Source organism: Hyalella azteca, unplaced genomic scaffold, assembly GCF_000764305.2.
Source record: "Hyalella azteca isolate HAZT.00-mixed unplaced genomic scaffold, Hazt_2.0.2 contig6063, whole genome shotgun sequence".
NCBI lineage: Eukaryota > Metazoa > Arthropoda > Malacostraca > Amphipoda > Hyalellidae > Hyalella > Hyalella azteca.
Window position 1 is genome coordinate 88,696 of NW_025936234.1, and position 23,339 is coordinate 112,034.

General features: G+C 38.5%; 1 protein-coding gene across 1 annotated transcript; it reads left to right on the forward strand.

The window, feature by feature from the left end:
- The first annotated feature begins 692 nt into the window (after positions 1–692).
- LOC108678540 (palmitoyltransferase ZDHHC9) lies at positions 693–22,762 on the forward strand. Its single transcript, XM_018166996.2, has 11 exons — positions 693–810; positions 5,823–6,167; positions 6,353–6,474; positions 6,853–7,013; positions 8,578–8,736; positions 11,309–11,446; positions 13,100–13,260; positions 14,084–14,213; positions 15,489–15,685; positions 16,185–16,419; positions 22,152–22,762. The coding sequence occupies exons 2-11, from the start codon at positions 6,135–6,137 to the stop codon at positions 22,694–22,696; spliced, it is 1,881 nt and encodes a 626-aa protein (XP_018022485.1). The 5' UTR covers positions 693–810; positions 5,823–6,134; the 3' UTR covers positions 22,697–22,762.
- Positions 22,763–23,339: the final 577 nt, after the last annotated feature.

Below are 23,339 nucleotides of genomic sequence, written 5' to 3' on the forward strand. Positions count from 1 at the left end.
CGAAACGATCACGCTTCGCCTACAGCGGCTTCACTTCCTTGCGAGTTTTCAAAAAATATGAATGAGAAAAATGCGTCGCGGGTTTCTGAGGATGTCTATTGGCAGATTTAAGGACTTGATAAGTAGTAAGAGAGTGGAAAGGGTCTGTAAAAATGTTTTAAAAATTTTCTTGTAGAAATTACAATATAAATACATGAATATGTACAGAATATGTACGCCGATTTCATTTATCGCGGCCCAGGTCTTCTAGTACATATCGTCCGCGATAGGTGAGGGATAACCGTGGCGATTTGGTATAGATATAATCTACAAATTGCAAGACGAGACAAGCTTTATAGGAGCTTGAAATTCTTATGCAAAGAATATATTAGAATGTGATCTTCTACGCACGATAAGGTAATATTGTGTTTAACTACCTCATATACAGGAATCGAGTCCTATTCACATTCCGTTCATGCATGTATTCATAACTGTTTGTGAACAATTTGAACAATTTGGTAATATTTTGAAGAGTCGATTTTTATATTATTTAATTAATGTATAATACCTTAATTTTCTTATGTATCAGCAAAATTAAAATTCTTCTAAATTGAAATGGAAGATATGACCTGCAAGATAAATATAGGCTTTTCTACACCTATGAAGGTAATTTCATTCGTCTATACTGTTGAAAAGTGCACTCAGTAGTTGTTTTCTAAGGACGATGAAATATCCCCTTTGTTTACGTTCAGAATCAGAAAATAAATCTTTCGCCGTTAGCGGTGGGACTTGGTCGATTTAAAACTTGGCGAATCAAAGTTTCATTGAAAGGTAATATGATTTATATATGTGAATAATCAAAATTAAACAACTAATATATTTTTGATGACTATTACTATTAGTACTAAATTTTCGAAGCACGTACAACAGACGTATAAGTAGGTAGACCAGCAAATTATTTTGGTTTCTACTACATCAATGTTGTTTGTCATACCTAAGATATTGTTTTAAATCTTGAGTAAATGAATAAATTGAAAATAAATGTGTTCTTGAAGTTGAAAATCTCTGGTTTTTCACTAGGGTAAATGCAGTTTATTCCAACATGATGACATTGTGGGTAATTCTGACACTTCTCAACTTTTTTCCTTTATATTAAGCTTTGTCTTAGTTCCACGCATTTGTTGATGGTTGTAATAGTGACGTCAAGGTCATAGCTCATAGGGTAAACGCGTTATATTCCGACACATTAAGGACGCATTGTGAAATGAAAAACTATACAAAAAAACCATATGCGCAGCGTTACTCAAGTTCTGTTTGCTTTACGGTAAACTGAGTTTACGTGACTCTCAAAACACCGCACGACGCACCAGCAACGATGAAACGTCACAAAATGTTGCCATATTTATTTAAAAGCCTTTAGAATGCAAACCTACCAAATCCCTATATTCCGACACTGTGTGTGACTATATTCGGCACGTGGTGAGACGCATAGTGACAAAGCAGAGAGTTTTTTAGACTCTCCCTCAAGTTCACTTTTGAGTCCTATAAGTAAACCAGCAAAGTATCATGGATACTACTCATACCAGCATTATCATACTTGAGAAATTGGCTTAAATCTTGAGTAAATGAGGAAATTAAAAATGAACTGATTCTAAAAAAGCTCTGGTTTGCCACTATGGTGAGACGTATTCCGACCACGCTTCAAATTGTAGTGTAGGGTAAACGCTGTATATTCAGACATTGTGGGTAATTCCGTCACCTCTCTAGTTTTTCCTTTATATTAAGCTTTGTTTTAGTTCCATGCGTTCATTGATGGTTGAAATGGTGACGTCATACATTTGCGCGTCGAACTACTGCCAAAGCACTAGGTCTTGGCCATCTAGCAGGAAAATATTGAGATCCAAAGAGAGACAATGCATGCTACCCAGTGAGATCATCGAAAAATGTGTCAAATTTGACAGTTGACCTTGCTCTACCAAATGTGAATAACTGTTTGTATAGGAAGAATATTATGGTTTGAGACTTTTAAATACGTCTGTGATACTGTGAATATATTAGGAATCCTTTAAGTATACGTGTATTTGCTGATTTCAATTGGTAAATAAATTAATAGATGATTAAGTTGAGAAATGGATTTAGACACATGAAAACTAATTCTGTCACAACTTGAATTGGATACACAGTTACACACAGATCGTTCCAAGCAATGTACAAAAATTAAACTTTGCTTAATTAAAAGCTTGATAGTTGTTAATTAAAAGCGTAATTAAGTAGTGTTCAATATTCATTAGTGTTCTAATTCAAAGCCGTGCCGTATTGTATTCCAATACAGCTCACACAGCAAACGGAATTCGAACACATGGATGAGGGCATTACGTATCAGTAGAATTTGAAGCACGGACGCCCGGACGGAATACGCCTCACCACCTGCCGAATATTGCCACACACAGTGTCGGAATATAGGGATTTGGTAGGTTTGCATTCTAAAGGCTTTTAAATAAATATGGCAACATTTTGTGACGTTTCATTGTTGCTGGCGCGTAGTACGGTGTTTTGCAAGTCACATAAAGCAAACAGAACTCGAGTAACGCATACGGTTATTTTTTTATAGTTTTTCATTTCTTGATGCGTCCTTAATGTGTCGGAATATACCGCGTTTACCCTACCTTAAAATGGGATAACTTTGACCACTTTTTTTTTTCAAAACGATGCCATTTTTTTTACTAGATAGATCAAACACAAATTGAAGCATGCAAAATATAGGTCTATACTCTAGCAGTCTAGCTTTACTCACCATAAATTGCTGGCTCCTGCCTCTCATTGTTTTGATGTAATTTCAAAAAAAGTGATGGTCTTTGTTACCCCAGCTCTTGGGGTTTCTTTGACCAGGTGGTGAAATCAATTTTTTTTTGTTAAAATAACTCCAAATAACTCCAGGTTGTGGTGCATTGTAGTAGAACTCTTCTAGTTACATATGCAAAAAAAAATATTGTTCGATATATTGAAAAAACTAATAAGAAAATTGCGAATAAAACAAATTCTCTGGTCTTCAATGAAACCTGCTTGAAAGAAGAAATTCTGCCAACCTATACTAATTAAGGTACAATTGTGAATGAATGATTCTACTATATAATATAGCTAATGTTCTGCGGCCCTCTTCAACATGAACAAGTGCTACAGTCCCATGTTTGAGGAAATTCTTAATGTAATGTGATGTCTTTGTAATCAAGTATTTTACTGCAACTGGTTTATTAAACATTGAACCTGCTACTTTATTATCCACAACCAATAATCTGCCTTATAAATCTTGACACATGCATGTTGATGCTGATCATCACGTATCAGCCATATCCAGTGGAATGCATATAGGTCTGTGCCGATCATCATGAATTGGCCATATCAATCATAATGCACATATGCTGTTGCCAATCCTTACTCTTCGGCTGTATTGATTGTAATTTTTTGAACACTGGGGCTGATCATTATGCATCGGCCATACCTATCAATCTTAAATTGCGCATGCTTCTGCCAATCATCATGCATTGGCCAAATCAATCATAATGCACATACATTGATGCCAATCATAGCATAATGGCCATAATATTAATCATTAAGTGCAATCTAGAGATGCATATTTCACAAATGGCAACCGCTATTTGCCACAATCATACCTCAGTGTCATTGGTGCAATGAAATTATTGTCCTCAGCCTATGTTGGGCTATCCTTTACAGTCTGGCCAGTAATGTGTTGCCAAATATCTTTTGCCCACTCTATTGACCCAGAACATGTCCAGCCAGGATTAGAATTTTCCTAAGTATTACTGAAATTTTATGGGGAATGGCAAAAAACGGAGTTTTTGTATCCCTTATCAAGGTCTTACTTTTTTGAAGTGAAGCATTGAAAGCTTTTCCACTATTTTTTTGTGGCTTCAAACTGCCAAATTTTCAATACATTTTGAATGTTGGTGATGCAATTGTGCACTTTTGGTAACAATTAGACAGGAAATAATGTATCTAGCAGGAATCTCATGGATTCACACTAGATTGTAATTTTCCTACTTACGAATGGAATCTCACTGCTCCTAAGTGATAAATTTTCAATACAAATGGAATTGTGCAGTTTTATTTATAATTACATAGACAATAATTTATAAGGGTAGATATACGTAGACATTCCACACCAGTTGCCTCTGGTTGCTTCTTAAAGGTAGATATATTCTACGCCTGCATGGCTGGATCCAGCCATGATATAAGCACTGATAGGTAGGTATTCATTATCTGCATTGATTATAAAACACCCTGCCAACACCATCATTCAAATTCCAATCCTTGAAGAAGTGTAGTTAGCCTTTGCCATCAATCTTGATTGTACCAAGGAGTCTTTAGGGCAGTGCATTGGTATTCAGGAAGGAACTATCTAGTGCTATTCTTCACAGTCTGGAAGCTTAGAACAACCTTCACTGGAGGACAAACTAAAATGAGGCAATCAGATTAGCATAAACTATGATTATTAACGCAAGACTAGCTGCTCTCCAAAGGAGAATAGATTTTGAAAATTGAATTGAAAAGGCACCTAATAGCACAATATCTAAATCCATGACTATCATTTGCATCACTCTAAGAAAACAAAATCATTTTTAGTGTATTTCTTGTGTTGTTCATTGCAATACAGTTAGATTAAATCACAATCATACCTGAGTAGAGGGTGTAGATGAATGTTACTGTTTTCAATTTTTATGATAATTTTTATATAGTTTTATGGACATATATTGTTTAACTAAAATTCAGAGGAGATATTCCTAGACAACTCAAGAGATACAATACTAAGCCTTGTTAGCATTTTTTGAAAATTTTATTTAATAATATGGCATTTTACCTAATAAATCAACATGCTATTTAATTTCTTTATGTTCATATGTAAGCCTTCTTGTTTGATTTACCTAAAATTGGCATTTAATTCTATGAAATTTCTATTTTGATGAGTCATCAGAGTTGTTTGTTTACTAATCTTTAAATAACACCTCTTCTATACTAGTGCTTGTATAGTGCTACAAGAACTATTGTACTTTTCCTGTTCTTGTTAAAAAATTCCTGTTGCATCTGAAGTGGGTAAGGGGGTAAAATCTTTATGAAATTCTCAATGTGCATGAAAAAATCCATTTCTGAAAAATTGCCCTGAAGACCAAGGATGCAGCACCACAGCCAAGTAATATATTTTCCATGATTTATCTTTGTTAGAAAGTCCTTGCATCTTCTATTTTTATTTCAAAGTATTTTTTCATAATATTTTATCAATGTATTGTATTGTATTTATTTCAGCATGCTTGTCTAATGGCCACTTCCATTGATTATTTTCTCTGCTTAGAGGCACTATTTTTAGTTGCTCACAGTTCTTTATAAATCCATACTACTTGAAATTGCTTGAGCTTACTAGCATCAGGTTTGAATACTGAATATTTATATTGCATATATGTATAGTGTACTTCACCATACATACAAAATTTATGTGTAGTGAATAGGTACTCAAGTACCAAATATAGTATATAAATTATTTGTAAGAAGATATACTAAAGAAGAGCAGTGATAGTACTTTGAAATATCACTGAATGTTGCTTTGTATAAGATGTTGTGCTATATTTCCTACTTGTTTTCACATTTTATTTTAGTTTGTATGACTAAAGCTATTGTAAGCTCAATATACTTCACTTGTGGAAGAGCCATGAGTCTCTCATTGTTTTTATGAATAAATATTAATTCATTCTGATGCTCTAGTGTATCTTCTTAAACCATTTCTATGGTCTAAATTTGTAGCATAGCCTTACCTTGTTTAATTGTTTCTGCAGGACAGTTGCTGCAAGTGTGGCAAACAAAGAACTTGCTGCAAGAGGTGCAACAGCAAATGCTGCAAGGGCACCAATAGATGCTGCTTGACATCTATTCAATGCTGTCACTGCTGCTCCAGATATAACAGTCAAGAAGACTCATGCAGTTGTAGCAGCTGTTGCAACAGTAGCAGTGTTAGTGGTAGCAAGTGCTGCAGTTGTTGCAACACTGATGGGGAAGACCAATGCTGCTACAGTGGTGGCAAGAACAAAGCTTCTTGTTGTTGCAAGTCACAAGAACAACATCCTGACACAGAAGCACATCTAGACAGCATGGGCACTACACCTGTGCAGAGAAAATGGCAGGTAGGTGCCTTGCTGCTTGTGGGTTTTACATGTTGAGGTCCGTGTATATAGAGGATGAAATAAGTTGACTGTATTTATTTGTGTAATATTGATTAGTTTGTATTATCCCTCTAAACATTAATGCATGGTTTCAACTATTTTTTAATGATTTTTCTAATGGAACCTTCACATTGCGTCTGTTGCAGGTGTATCCCGGCAAAAACAAATTCTGCTGCGATGGTCGCATTGTCATGGCACAGCAGCCTGGCATTTTTTATGTCACGCTGGGACTTATAATTATCACCAATGCCCTCTTCTTTGCCTTTGAGTGAGTTAACTCTTCTATATAAATCTAGACTAGGCACTCATTGTAAATAACCACTACTAATTAAGTACCTATGTGCTATGGTAGCTTGCTGACTCAGTGATGGTTGAGTTCTGCTAATGGGCACAACTAGAGCACATGAAATGAATGTAATTTCTGCCAATTAAGCTACATTTCCAGCTTTGAGTGACTCAATTTATATCATCCCTATTTACAAATATAATAATTTTTAAACTCTTATAACTTCTATAACTATATGGATGAATGGCACAATATATTCTTTGCACTTAGAGATTACTATAATGATAATGCTCAGAAATTATCCATGTTAAGTTTTGATAATCTAATACTAAATCTTTATTTCATCGTCTTGTGTTGCAGTTGTCCATACCTGACACTGAACCTGTCACCTATAATCCCGTGTGTGGGGGCCGTGCTCTTCTTGTTTGTGCTGTCCACGCTGCTGCACACCAGTTTCTCCGACCCCGGCATCATACCACGCGCTACTTATGAAGAAGCACTCTACACCGAGAGGCAGATAGGTATGCACAACTTAATCTTTTTAAGATATTTACCTTGATTTTTATTTGTAAATAAATTTCTCGAGCTACTTATGAAGAAGCACTCTACACCGAGAGGCAGATAGGTATGTGCAACTTAATCTTTTTAAGATATCTCATTGATTTTTATTTGTAAATAAATTTCTCGTGCTACATATGAAGAAGCACTCTACACTGAGAGGCAGATAGGTATGCACAACTTATTCTTTTTAAGATATTTTCATTGATTTTTGTTTGTAAATAAATTTCTCGTGCTACATATGAAGAAGCATTCTACACTGAGAGGCAGATAGGTATGCACAACTTAATCTTTTTGAGATATTTACCTTGATTTTTATTTTTAAACAAATTTTGATCAACCATTAGCTGCATTCAATTTAGGTATATATTCATTTGATTGATACCAATTTAATCCCTAGAGATTTTTTGCATTAATATCTTTGCTTTAACTTTATTATATTTGTTGTCATTTCAACCACTTCTGACATGACAGATAAAAAACTTGATTGTTTATAAAGCATCATTGTATCAATGAGGGTTTGTTATAGCATGTTTTGTAATTCATACATGAATATAAGATAGGTACTCTATCATGCCTACCTGTACCTGATAGTGTCATAAAACATATACCATCTTGTTTTGTTCATTTGTTAGAATAACTTAGGTAGGTATAATAATATGTAGGTAAATATATGTATGTATAATAATAAGTAGGTAAATATATATATGTAGGTAGGTAAATATATGTACCAAAATTAGATTAGTTTTTGAATGAAAAAAAATTGTATATTAATCATTTTTAACAAATTTGTTGCTGGAATTATCATTATGATAGAACTTCCCTCACTATTGCTATACCAATTTCAATCTGCCAGCACAAAGATTTGTTCATATAACTACTTCAATTCTGCAAGTTTGATTGAAGACCAGAGCATGCTTTTCATTAAAATCTTCTTTTTCGTTTTTTTTCCAACAAGTTGAACAAAATTTTTTGCTGGCGCCAGAAGATAAAATGAATGAATAAATAAAAATCAGCCTTATAAATTGTGACTGGTACATTGCGTGCTCCCTCTATGATTGATGCAAATTTCAAATTAATGTGATAAACTAATGCACCAACTAGATTCATTGATGCTTCATGCCCATGTGGCCACAACTTTTATTTTTCCACCTTATTTTCACATTTTATTGATCATATTTCAATTCAAGTGGTATTTTAGGGCTGTAAACGTCTATTTTCAATTCTAAAATCGTTTTAGCTCGAATAATTTTCTGAGCTCACCAAATTCTCTCTTCTAAAACATCACATTCCTCAACCAGTTGGTCTTTCCCTTCGACCAAACTTACATCATTCATCATCCATACAAACATCATCCATCATCAAAGCAAACCTCGTCCATCATCCAAACAAACATCATACATTATCCATACAAATATTATCCATCATCCAAACAATCATCCTCCCTCACACCAACATCCCTTTCCTCAAACGCATTACAAGTATAATCTCACATATTATTGTATTTAAGTACCATTGATCGCTCAGAAGTTGTGAACGAAGGAGCTGGTCTGAGCTACCGCCCCCCACCACGCACCAAAGAGATCACCATCAACGGCGTGCCTGTTAAACTCAAGTATTGCTTTACCTGCAAGATCTTCAGACCTCCTAGAGCCTCTCACTGCTCCATCTGCGATAACTGTGTCGGTCAGTGGCTGTCTTGTGTTGCGTGCTTGTCTTTTCAATTTAATTGATTATTATTATGTCTGTCATCATCTCTACACCGTTAAATTAATTGCATGCTTAATTAATCGTTTGGTAACTGTATCTAATAATCTTTGATTACAAACTGTTACCCGGATGCGTTACCCCTACTTTTTAAGTCTATCAGTCGAAACACGTTTTACGACGCTAAGTTGCAGTTGATTGTGGTGAATTTCAGAATTTGTTGTCTCGCTCCTCAGTTGTAGCACGTTTTATGTCACGAGTTGCAGTTGGTCGTGAAATATACCTATGTTCGCGTCATTCTCCTTAGTTGAAGCGCGTTCCATGTCTGTAAATTGCAGTTGAATGGGCCAAAGTCGTGGTTGAAGTAGCATTTTTACCGGCTAGTGCTAGTTATCATGTAACATCCTGTGCAGTCTGTAGTGTGATAATCTACGGTACCTGTCAGTTAGCGTCTCAGTGGTCAATACCGAGGCTTTTACAGCATTTTTCTGGCTTTATTGTTGCCCCTCAAGCAAGTTGCGAAGGCTTAACGATTTTTGCTGAAATTATAGCCCTGTCATCCAGCAATTTGCGTTACATTGTGATCTAAACTTCTGCTTAAAATCTTTGTCTTGTCCAGACTTCGTACATGTAACGATGTTCGGTAATAAAATATGACACGACTCAAGCCACGTTTTATCGTGCAAGTGAAGAATCTGTCTGTGATAGTAAAAAGTTTCTAGACTTTGTTACAATGTTTTTTGGAGTGGTAGTAATCTATGTCCTCGTAAGACCTCTGCTAAAACTCGTGTCGCGTGAAGCTTGATGGAAAAACTCGTGAAGCTTGATGGAATCGCGAGTCGGCAGGAAAAAATTTGGCGGCACTGTACTTTGTATTTGTGCTCTGTAATTTGTACATTGACTAAAGTAGTACGCTGTACATCACACAGTCCATATGATGCACAAGCAAACCGCCTTATCAAAGTTGTTTGTAATTTTATTGCTACAAAATGCGAGAATAGTTTCGTGAAAAAGCGCGCCGTATCGTTCATCCATGAGGTTGACCAGAGTCTGAGGTTATCCTGGGAAAGAGGTTAATCTTGTTAGAAGATTTATTCGAATTAAGAGGCCACCTCGGCGTTGCTCAGATAAGGACATTCATGTGAAAACGCTAGTCTAGCGAACGCTTACGCATTAACTAAAAATGCGACCACTTAGCTCCTGAGCGGAATCCATGCAATATGACTGTGCCTGTTATAATACCGGGCATTGAACTGGCAAACTGCGTTTCACGAAAATGGAATGAAAGATTCAATCCTTCATTATATATTGAGTGCGCATCCGAGTGACGATAATGTACCTCATAGTGTTGGTAATAATGAATATTGCCTCACTGTGGTTTTGCGTTGTGCGCGCTCACGAGGATTATTGCAAATCGTTATATCATTATAGTGTGAGGTGAGAAGCTCGGCGTATGGGCTGGGGCCGGAATGCTTCATAAGTTCGATGCCGGCGCTGGGGTCAGAATGCTTCAAAGTTCGATGCCAGCGCTGGGGTCGAAATGCTTCAAAAGTTCAATGCCGGCTTTAGGACTGGAATGTTTCAAAAGTTCGATGCCGGCCCTGAGGTCGGAATGTTTCAAAAGTTCGATGCCGGCCCTGAGGTCGGAATGTTTCAAAAGTTCGATGCCGGCCCTGAGGTCGGAATGCTTCATAAGTTCGATGCCGGCCCTGAGGTCGGAATGCTTTAAAAGTTCGATGCCGGCTCTGGGGTCGGAATGTTTCATCGATCTTAGTGCTGAGCTTGACGAAGCAAGCGACGATGTGGAGAATGTGAAGTGTTCTCAGACGTGAATAATTACGCGGTCATTTAGTAGCTCATGCATGAAACCAGTAGCCTCGAACAGCAAACTGTGCAGAATTTTCGGGCAATTTCTTTTTAGTGAGGAGGCAGGAGCAAGAAATTAGATTGAAATAAAAATAAATGGAGCACCTTTAACGGTTGAGTTTTGTTTGTAAGTTTATTTCCAGTTACTAATTCTTTTTATATGACGAACTTCTTGCAGTTACCGTTAATTTTGTACTTAGATACTGTGAACTGAACTTACGAATATTTTATTGATGCTTGTTTCGGTTAATAAAACTCGTAGTTTAACAAACCCTGCGATGGTCGCGGGCTAAAACTGACCAAATTGGCCCTTTACGTTTACGCTCGGTTTCGTTACGGTCGATTTTTGTAGGCGTGAATCATAAATGTAATCCACGCGACCACTGTATGATTAAACTGATGCTACTTACCGCAAGATTTTAGAACATTGTTTAGTTATGAATCAATGATATTAAATGCCTAGTTTTATTTTCCGAATTTCCACAGGTTGCAGTTGAATACTTTAATGCATGATTAAATTGATTTCCGTAGATCCTTGAATTTTTGTAATAAAACCCACAGTTTCTTGTTCAAAAATGCCAATATGTTGCAGTTGAATATTTTGATGTATCGTATGATTACCGTTGATTCGCAAGTGCCATCAATTGACTCTATTACTCAAGATTGAATGTTTTCTTGCCCCCAGAGCGTTTCGACCACCACTGCCCGTGGGTGGGCAACTGCGTGGGCAAGCGCAACTACCGATACTTCTACCTCTTCCTTGTGTCACTGGCCTTCCTGTGTGTGTTTATCTTCTCGTGTGTCATAGCCCACCTCGTCATATGTGAGTAAAGTGTGTCATATGTGAGTAAAGTGTGTCACAGCCCACCTCGTCATATGTGAGTAAAGTGTGTCATAGCCACCTTATCGTATGTGAGTAAAGTTCTATAAATAATATCAGTCACATTCTTGTTGTATTACAAAAGATAAATTACAAAATATTGTCCCACTCTTACTTTGTATTTCCTTACTACAGCTTGTCCCCTTCACCAGCCATCTGAGCACACGCGTATAGCTTAAACACTCGTAAATTGCTAATGAACTCCTCATTTATTGCTATCAACCTTATTAAAAGAAATCTAAGTAGTGACTATGTCATTATAAAAAAATTGTCTGGTCACTGACTTGCATGACTCTTGTCAGACCTCGTTTAGTCGCGTGTTTCTATATCTATATTCACGCATTTGCCTTGTAAAATTCGAAGTAGATTTGGAACCAATTAAAATAAAACAGTTGCTCGTAAATTCGGAATGTTCATTGTCGGTTCCTGTGCCGGCCTAAATCATTCTCAAGTTTACTCTGGTAATACGGTACAATCATAAAGCTCGTTAATTGTTGAAATAGGTACGTGAATCAAGTAAAGTACAAAAATTAATACTTAATTACCTGACTCGGGTTAAAGAGAATGTCAAGTACCGAACCTGACTCGAGTGAAGCACTATAATAAGTACTAAATCAACTGAAAATGTTGACTAAACTCAGTATATATGTTGCAGACATGCAGGAGGCACCGGAAGGCTCGTTCATGAAGGCGGTGCAGAACAACCCAGCGTCGGTGGTGGAGGGCGTCGTCTGCTTCATAAAGTGTCATGTGTGAGTAAAGTGTGTCATAGCCCACCTCGTCATATGTGAGTTAAGTGTCATGTGTGAGTAAAGTGTGTCATAGCCCACCTCGTCGTGTGTGAGTAAAGTGTGTCGTTTGTGAGTAAAGTGTGCATGTCATTGGCCATTACAGGCGCAGGCGTCGTGAAGTGCAGTGTAGCGCGCATTTAGTTCTATAAATAGTTTCCGTCCGTCGCATTCTCGTTGTATTACAAAATATGAATTAAAAACATTTTACCACTCTATGCACTCTTACTTTGTATTTCCTAACTCGAGCTTGTCCACTTCATTAACCACCTAGTGATTATGTCATTCTAAAGTAAGTGTCTGGTCACTGACTTGCATGACTCTTGTCAGACCTCATTTAGTCGCGTGTTTTTATTTCTATATATATTAACGCATTTGCCTTGTGAAATTCGAAGTATGATTGGGAACAAAAATAAAGCAGTTCCTCCTAGATTCGAAAGGTTCATTACCGGTTCCTGTGCCGGCCTAAATCCTTCTCAAGTTGACTCGGGTAATACGGTACAATCATAACGTTTAATATTTGTTGAATTACGTGAATCAAATAAGGTACTAATTGATTTCCTCAATCTGGTAAAGTGTTAAATTACTTGACTCGGGTTAAAGAGAATATCAAGTACCAAACCTGACTCGAAGGAAGCATTATAATAAGTACTAAATCACCTGAAAATGTTGACTAAACTCAACATATATAAATTACTTGACTCGGGTTAAAGAGAATATCAAGTACCAAACCTGAACTCGAGGGATGCATTATATTAAATACTAAATGACCTGAATATGTTGATTAAATTCACCATTTATGTTGCAGACATGCAGGAGGCACCTGAAGGCTCGTTCATGAAGGCGGTGCAGAACAACCCAGCGTCGGTGGTGGAGGGCGTCGTCTGCTTCATCGCAGTCTGGTCCATCCTGGGACTAGCAGGCTTCCACACCTACCTCACTACCAGCAACCAGACCACAAATGAAGATGTTAGTGGTGTGGTGCTGGTGGTGAATAGCTGTATGGTGGCGGTGGTGACTGGCTGTAGGGTGTTGGTGGTGGTTGTAACTGTGGCTGTAAGTTGGTGGTGGTACACTAGTGTCTTCACCACCTCCACCCAGACCACCAGTGTAGACGTCAGGGTATGGTGGTGCTGGTGGTGACTGGGTGCGTGGTGTGGTGGTGACTGTGGGTTGGTGGTGTGGTTCGCGCCTCGCGGTGGTGTGGTTGGTGGGAAAAATGAGGGTTCGCTCGCTGTAATCATAATATCTAAGAAGCAAAAAAATCTGAATTCTTCCTTTGTGAGGTAATGTTGCTATTGTTGTTTAAGGACGGTTGAGTGGTATTGATCTAGTGGTGATGGCACGTACGTAGTAACATCAAAAGAGCAGCATTGTTCTAGTGGTACCTAGTATTGTTGAAAAAATGTACATATTGCCTCCGCTAGGGAAGGCATCCACCAGCTGGCCTAGCAAGTGGTAACTTTGCCGTAAGTGGGAAAATTTCAGTGTTAGAAATTTACCTTCATTCCTGCATCTACTCACTCTACGTATTTTAATGTCTTGCTTGATGTCATCATACGCGATTGTTACAGCAACAGGAAACTTTAACCTGCTAGAGTGTAATTAAGGTATTGAGGAACTACATTCGAATTTTGTTTCCAGTTCTGCTTGCTTAGTCCGTGAACAATAAACGAATGCTTTTATGGCAATGGAGTTGCTTCTTATATCGTAATTTCTAAGTTCCAAAATTGATAATTATGAAAATATTGGAATATGTAAGTGAGATAATATTTATGTTTTCGTGGACCAGATCAAGGGTTCGTTTAACCCCCGCCGCCGCAGCCAGCAGCAGCCCCAGCAAGTCAACCCTTACGGCTACGGCAACTTGTGCCTCAACTGCCTGGCTGTGCTCTGTGGGCCTGTCACCCCCAGCCTCATAGGTGAGGTGCTCTAGATAACCTGCCTCATAGGTGGGCTCCTCTAGATAACCTGCCTCAAAGGTTGGGATTCTAGTCTCTAGACTGCTCTCAAGTCAGGCTGTTTCAGGCCAGCAACCTGAAAGTTACACTAGTCGCTTTAAGCTCTAAAATTATCCTAACGCATCTAACCAAGAGTTTGACTTTATGGTAAAGCTCCTGAGCATTCTATCGAGGTTAATAACGATACTGTGAACTTGGTTTTTATTGTTAAATTATCGCGTTCCTCGCGTATTCGGATTGCGTAACTTTTGCTATCAACCTTTCCTGTGAAAACAAATATTCTAGAAGAGAAAGTTTACCGACGAAATTTCTAGTTCTATTTATGTTTTATCAAAACTGCATTAAATATTGCGTTTGGTACGCTGGTGTTCCAATACGCAGCAGTGAAATATCATAGTTGGTACACATATGGCCCAATACGCGGCGATCATTATTGAGTTGGCCCAATACGCGATCATTATTGGCCCAATACGCGAGCATTATTGAGTTGGCCCAATACACATATGGCCCAATACGCGGCGATCATCACTGAGTTGGATATACACCAATTTCTTACTGTGTATCATTTACATTTGCCACTCCTAGGCCATCTCACGCAACAGCGTGTAACGTAGGATCTTCTTAGCTTGACTGAGCATCTCTCAAGCTTACACTTCTTATTCTTTGTGTAATGAAGCTGTCCCGCTCTCAGAATCTTGATGATACTGGCTCACCGCTCCCCATTTTATCTATTCCTTCAGTCTTGTAAATATAGCGTCTGAATGAAATTTGGTGCTCCGATGTATCTTTTTCAATTTTGTTGTTTGCATTTACTGAGACCTCTAATGCCGTCTCGTGCGTGTAGAACTTTAGATAAACTACCTCCAAATTTGGCTCCAGTTTTATAACCCGTCTCATTAGGGGTACCTCAAGATTGCAGATAGCTACTGCGCGCTCGCGGTACAATAAATTGACGATTGTTTTATTTCATTTGTGTGCTTAGGTGGCCTGACGTTATGCGCCATAATCATCTCTCATTCCTGAGCCTCAAGTTGAGAATTGGATAGCGATTTTTGTTACATCTCTCGGTCTGGTTGTTAGACGCCGTCGAGTTGTTTCTTGAACTCCAAAAAATCACAATTTTACACCATCAAGTCTTCCTGGTCATTGTTCCTCTATCAATTATGTTGTGCGCTGTAGACATAGAAACACTTTATCGGAAAAGCGTGTGTGTTTTCATGAATCTTTCGATTCCAGATCGGCGTGGAATTGTAACTGCTGAGTACATGAGAAACTTCAAACAGCAACAACATCCGCCGCCGCCTTCCTCTCAACAGCTGCAGCAACAACAGCTGAATGCTGCTGCCGGCATGCAGATCATAGAACAGCCGCAACAGCTGCAGCCACAGCTGCCTACATCTTCCGCTTATGGCTCTTTAAAGCTCCAACCCATGGTACTAATATTTATGTTTTAGTTGTGATTCTGTCGATTTTCTGTCGATTATATTAGACTTGTTTTGTTTATTGTAAATTTAATGCATCTTCACTTATCATGTGAGCAATTCATCTTCGCGTTTATTTCTCTGATTTTGCCGGTATTATTAGGATGTGTCATGGTCACGATAGCGGGCAGGGAACTCTAGCAGATGGACTGTTCTTGAGTCCCAGATGTTGGTGTGTCGGAGTGATAGTTTTCCTAATACTGCTCAGTACAAGTTTTCTATTTATAATGAAAATATATTGCGTACTAGAAGCTTCATTATTGCTAGATAAGTTCCGGTCAACTTTATGCGTCATAGAAAAAAAGGGAATTTCATTTATGGACAGGCAAGTAAAACTTTAATTTTCACCAATTTTATTTTTTCATTTTTAACCATGCGAATAAAATTTCAGCTGAGTATTTCCTTTCCAGAAAATTCAGGCAAAATGTAATAATTTGTATTATTGCGGCAGGCCAACAAGAGCAGCAGTACAGGCGCGCCCTCAGTTCCTAGTAACGGAGTTGGCAGCGCGTACTTCCCTGGCAGCGGCAGTCCTGCGGCCCCAAGCGCCTCTGAGCAGCAGTACCAGTATGGCTCTTCCAGTACTCCTTCATCGCTAAACAAGTACCCACGCAAGAGCGCAGCTTCATCATCCGCTTTAAATACTCCAACACGGAAAAAATCTGCACCTTGTCAAACCAGGCCAAGTAAGTCAATTTTTTAACGCATTTCTCATTTATGGAAAAAATGCACTATTGTGCTCGCCATGTCCGTCTGTCTGTCTGCCTGTCCGTCTGTCCGTCCGTCTGTCCGTGACCTCAAGTTTTCGTCGACGAGAAAATGCGCTCTCTGTCACTCACTGCAGTGAGTACTAAGTTATATTTTTTTAGTCATTTGTTTTCTTGGTCGGAAGTTTTTCCTTCACTATAGCTTTGTGGACATGGCGTGTCTGCATGCAATAAGCAAGTGGTTCTTGTGGCTACGGTCTGTTGAGTAATTGGGAGCAAGAGAATTAATATACTAACATTCTAGTGAATATTAGTTTAATGATAACCTATATTGAATAATTGGGAAGTGAGGATCCAAACCATTTTTATAACGTAGCAAGGATAGGTATACGCCGGTCGCGCTCAGTCGAGACCGGAACAATCTAGCAAAAGTGAATGCGATTGTTTTCAAAATATCCCCAAAACTGACGAAGTAATCTAGGTTGTTTTGAGTTAGACAGAACCACAATGTAACGCAAATGTCAACATTGGCCATCAACCTAGGCTGACATTTGGTCCTATATTTATGAAAGTTCAACATACGGCAGTTATTTATATTGAAGTTTCAATTACAGTCCGTTTCACCACGATTATTTTAGTATAATAACGGGTAATTTTGTGTAATCACTTACAATCACTGTCATTACTTCCAATTATTAGTTCAATAGTCATGTTAATGTGATACATGTAAGCGATCGTCCATGCGGCTCACTTGCGACTGTCCGAAGTAAACTATGGTTATTAATAAATCCTTATTGGCATTAATAACAAGTTTATCTTACTAATATTAAACTGCCAGAATCACACGAAGCTCAAAATTCTTCAGTTTCATGAGCTACTTAGATCTGACTCTCTAATCTGAACGTCCTCCTTTATAAATATCGTTTTAACCTAGGTAAACTTTCCGATTCCTATATTTATAAGCGTAGTTAGTCGAGTAGTAATCAGGGTATCTGTTACCTTTGATGCCTAACTATCATGGTTATCTCGTGCCTTTGATGTCTAACTAACAAGTTTACCTGTTACCTTTGATGTCTAACTAACAAAGTTACCTGTTACGTACCTCTGATGCCTAACTTACAAAGATTCCTGTTACCTCTGACACCTTACTAACATGGCTATCTGGTGCCTTTGATGCCTAACTAACATAGTTACTTTCAAACCTAACCACCGTGCTAACCTGTTATCTGTGTCAAGTCTGAAGCACGGAAGTTCAGTAATTTGAAAGCAATAAATTAATAGCATGCTTGAGGCACCACCCGTAAATATCGCTCCTAAACGCGAGTGTTTGCAGCGGTGGCGGCGGGGGGCGGCCTGAAGGAGGGGTGGGGGGAGCACGCCCCCCTTACTGCTTTCTCAACTTCCTCTAACTCAGGTTATTATTATTATATTATATTACATTATTATTAACTTCAGGTTAGCTCACTACTGCTGCTTCTTCATCTTATCAGTTCAACTATTTCGTTTCTTGTTATCTTTATCTTTTCAATTCCATTTAAACATTTTGTTTTATGCAGGCATCTTCGTCAGTTTTTTTTTCATGAAACCAATAATATTGTCAGGAACTATGCTATTTGTTATTCATCCAATCTTACTCAATATCATTTACTTGAAATATATGTTTTATTTCTTTTTTCTATTCCACTATTCACCTCCTTGTGCCTACTTTCGTCACGCATTAATAAGGTTATTTTTACCTAACTTATTCAGTTATTCAAGCCGTTAGGAATGCGTTCACTGCTCCTGACTCATCTCCATTCATCAAATCATTCATCATCTCCATTCATTTTGTGTGAATGTATGTCTTCCGTTTCACCTCTGCCCAGTCCATGTTTCCCGTACTCTATGTTCTTTCAAATTTTCTATTTTCAGAACAATTTTCCCAAATCAATTTATCTTAAAATTATATCGCCTGGCAAGTCTTTAGTATCATATACTAATTTTCCTGATTATAACATTGAAATAGGGAATGCCAATTTTACGCGTGCCAATTTTAAGTATCATAAATTAATTCTCCCGATAATAATTTTGAAATAGGAAGCGAGGGAATCAGATGACTTGATCCAAATCTCGCCCCACAGTGCGGAGTGCCTCGTGAACTTCTTTCCCTAGACCTGCCGCGATCCTACTCAATGCCTGCATGTGTCAGTAGCTATTGTTTCCTTTTATTTCTTGTGGGGGTTTTAACTAACTCTGGGGTTTAAAAGGAAGCGTGCTCATTTTATATTTATTTATTTCTTATATTTATATCTGATACATGCCTGCATGCGTCAGTAGCTATTGTTTCCTTTGTGTATTTCTTGTGGGATTTTAACTAACTCTGGGGTTTAAAAGGAAGCGTGCTCATTTTATATTTATTTATTTCTTATATTTATATCTGACATATTTAGCCTCTTGCGTATTCATTTGTAAGATTGTAAAATGAGAGTTTTTATTTTCTGTGTACATGGATTATATTTTTGGCTTGTGTTCGCAGAATTCCCGAGTGCCGTGTTGAATTACTTTCATTTTCAATTATACATTCATCGTGAAAATATATATGCACTATCCGATGTGTGAGTGCCGTGTTTGTTTATCGTGTGTCTTGTCGAACCATTTGCGTGGACAACATTGCTCACTTTTTATTGTTATAATCTTATTGTTTCCGATGTTTTTTTAATGCTTGAGTGTGTGATTTTGCTACATTGTCTGTTGGACTACAGGAACCGACAAGGTGAAATTCAACAGTTCCAGTAAAAATCAGTTTTCAGTTGTCCAGCATTGCTTGGTTGTTACCGTGCAAAAAAGTTACTGTTGTGCTTTCAACATAGTTTACATTGAAAAAAAAAAGAATTTACACGATGGAAAATAGGTATTTAAAGTTAGCCGTGTGCTATCTCCCCTCAATTCTGAAGCACGAGTGTAGTTCTGGAGCCGTACTATCATAAATAGTTACTTATTCGTAACTCCGTCAGGTAATCATTGACGGTTTTTTAAGATAAATCCACCAATCACAGACTAGAAATCAGCCCCATTTGTATTTAGGCCTTTACGTGTACTTTAACAAGATTTGATACCAGTACACCCCGGTAATATACCTGCCAGACGTGAGTGCTGAAGTGGTGTGTACTGTACTTCACAATGAAATGTGTGACGTGTATCGTATGTAACAGTACCTGCAGCACCAGGGTACTCTACGGACGTCCCAAGTATCAGTGGTACCTTGACGAAGTGCTCAGCACCTCATCGTCGGTACCGCCGTTTCTTCACTGCACGCTCCGTCGTTACGAGAATAGAGCCGCCCGTTTAGTTCCGTTGTGTGGATACTAACGCCCGTTTAGTCCAGTAGGTCCGTATTGTGGATACCAACGCCCGTGTAGTCCAGCAGTTGTGGATACTAACGCCCGTTTAGTCCAGTAGTTCCGTATTGTGGATACCAACGCCCGTTTAGTCAAGTAATCCCGTATTGTGGATACCAACGCCCGTTCAGTCTAGTAGTTCCGTATTGTGGATACCAACGCCCGTTTAGTCTAGTAGTTCCGTATTGTGGATACCAACGCCCGTTTAGTCAAGTAATCCCGTATTGTGGATACCAACGCCCGTTCAGTCCAGTTGTTCCGTATTGTGGATACCAACGCCCGTTTAGTCCAGGAGTTCCGTATTGTGGATACCAACGCCCGTTTAGTCCAGTAGCTCCGTATTGTGGATACCAACGCCCGTTTAGTCCAGTAGTACCGTTTGTGGATACCGACGCCCGTTCAGTCCAGTAGCTCCGTATTGTGGATACCAACTCCCGTTCAGTCCAGTAGTTCCGTATTGTGGATACCAACGCCCGTTTAGTCCAGGAGTTCCGTATTGTGGATACCAACGCCCGTTCAGTCCAGTAATTCCGTAGTATGGATACAAAAGCCTTCAACGTTCCTCAATATATATGGAAGATGAGCGGAAATAAAACTTGTCATTTAAAAATAAAATGTCTCGGAACTGCATCTTTCATTGTAAATTATCTAGCATGTGTACAATTTCTGCGGATCCACGGTTATTTACTAAACACTTGAAAACGTTCCGAAAATAATTTTTCGATCTAATCAGTTTTCGATGACACTTAATTAAATTACTTGCTTACAATCGGGCTAAAGAAGTGAGAAATAAAAGAAAATTTTACGAATTACCTCTAGCCAACGCTCATCTCTTTACTAAATACACTAAATGGCACCAGGGAAGTTTGTGATTTTGAAGTACACCAATGAAGTTTCTACTCAATACAACAACGTACTGTACTCGGAAATTTTCCACTCAATTCAGGCACGTACTCGAAAAGTTTCCACTCGACACCGTGGTGCGGTCTCGGGAAGTTTTCTTAAACTAAAGAAGTTTCCGTAAACGAAAGAGGTATCAGTATCACGGAACTGAAAAAGTTTAACCTTAAAGAATTAGGTAAGTTTCCCTAAAGGAAGGAAGTTTCCCGAAACGAAGTAGGTTTCCTTAGAGGATGGATGTTTCCAGAAACCGAATGGTTTCCTTGAAGAATGGAAGTTTACCTAAACAGGAAGTTGCCCTAAACTGAGGAAGTTTCCCTAAACTGAACAAGTTCCGTTACACTGAACAAGTTCCCCTAAACTGAGGAAGTTTCCCTAAACTGAACAAGTTCCGTTACACTGAACAAGTTCCCCTAAACTGAGGAAGTTTCCCTAAACTAAGGAAGTTTTCTCAAAGCGTTCATCTCTGAGGCGACCCTCCTTGGATGCATCGTAAAGAAGAAGCGCATAAACCAGGCTCGTACTCTTCGTACACTCTTTCACTTTCGTTACAAGCAACCCTCCACAATTGTAATCAAGCGTAATTATATGTGCATTGACACACTACCGATCATATCTTGCGTGTGCATAAAATTTATTTGCAAACGATTGTAGTTCCTTGATACTCCTTTTTGATTCATCACATTTTCTCGGGCGCACTTTCTATCAACGCTTTCGCTGGGTAATCACACTTGAACTTTCGTACCTAATAATTTGTGTGTGGATTTTGAAGGACACAACTGATGGATCTTAACTCACGCTTTAGTTTTGTTCGTGCACCACTGCTTCCATCACCGTGCAGCGTCGTGTTCGTCATCACTTTCTCACTCCTCATGATCTTCGTATATGCAATAATATTTCACTCATCTTTTTCATTAGATGTGCCAATTATTTATAAAATACTTACGGATTCCATTATCGAATTTCTGGTATTGTTCTATGCAATTTCCATGTAACCGCAATGATCCGCTATATTCTCCTTCCACTAAGTTAGTTTATTTAATACTGAACATGAAATGAGTATCTGGTGCACGTTACTAACCTTCTCTCATCAGTCTGCTTTTTTCAAGGAGCTGAGATTTTTGGGTATTTTCATTTGCTTTTATTTATTTTTGAACGAAATTATTCAACTGTGTTGTTGAGCTCATACTTGAATAATTACACTAATGCTGATGATAATTTTGATGTAAAAATGTTTCGCTTTTTTATATATACCTGCACTATTATTGGACATATCCATTGAAATTTAAGATGAAATAGTATAGTAACTTCTGATAATAAAAATACTGATGATAACTTTTATTGTGATAAGTCACGATAAGTATTCATGGACATTTAATGGATATAGTAAAATTTGAGGTGGCATAATTGATGGACGTTCTCCCCCATTCGCAGCTGACACCGACGATGATGATGAAGACATGGTTGTGGTGGCCGCACCCGTAACCACAAACACCACCAGCATCGCCACCGTCGTCAGCAGCCACCAGCAGCAACATCACAACCAGCAACCACGCTCCCGTAAATACGACGTCAATAACATTAACTACTCAGTGACAACTGCAGCGGGCGTCAGCAATGGCAACTTGGGCTACAAGGCCAACAATAACTTTGTACCGGCAAACAACAACTTCATAAACAATAACAACAGAGACGCTCTGCATCACCAAAGGCGTAACCTCAACGTTGCCTTCCCTGGGTCCAGCAATCCTGAGTTCCTGGATATTCTCAGCTCAGATCTGGGCCACCTTGCCCAGCACTCTCTGGACGCAAGCGGCCCAGTCTCTAGCAGCCAGGTGTACCTGCTGGACTCGGCTTATGACCTGGACTTGGACTCCATAGGGGACGTATCTTTGTCCCAGCACAGCGAGTCCCAGCCTTCCCAGTCTGAGTCGTCCCAACGAGAGCTCATTCATACTGACGGCGCTGCCATCGTGTAGTAATCCTGGTTCAACCTTTCATGAATGGTAATGGAAAGCATTGGCTGTGCTGACGTGGCTCTCCGTACTTCTATATATCAAGATGAGATATTATCATCATTGTTTCTTCAGTTTTTCTTTCATTGTTGCAATTTTATAAGCTATTTGAGTCCAGATTTTGTTGATTATCTTGAAAATTTTCTTGTGCTCGTGAGAATCAAATTGGAGTACATAACTTATACTTCTGAAAATTTCTGCCTATTGTTACCAAAAATCAAATTATACATAATTTGTACTATCTCTTGTACTTTACATTTAATTTTTATCAGAAATTTACGAGTCGATTACAGCTCTTGTTAGACGTTGATAGGCGACTTTGAGATCGAAGTCGCCTATCGTCTTCATTCGAGATTGAATGAAGACGCCAGAATTCACAATGAAGACGCCAGAGCTAAATGCGGCCAGAGGAGCTCTGGTGCATGTATGTGACATTTTTCTCCACGTTAATGACATTTAAGCAACGCTGATTACGAATTAATTTCAACAAATCAGCGTTTAATCAACGTTATTTCAACATCATGGTGGGTAGCAATTTTAATACTGCAAGAACTCTTATGCTGGAGGCACTTCCGTGAAGCCATCCATGTTTATGCAACGCAAGGCT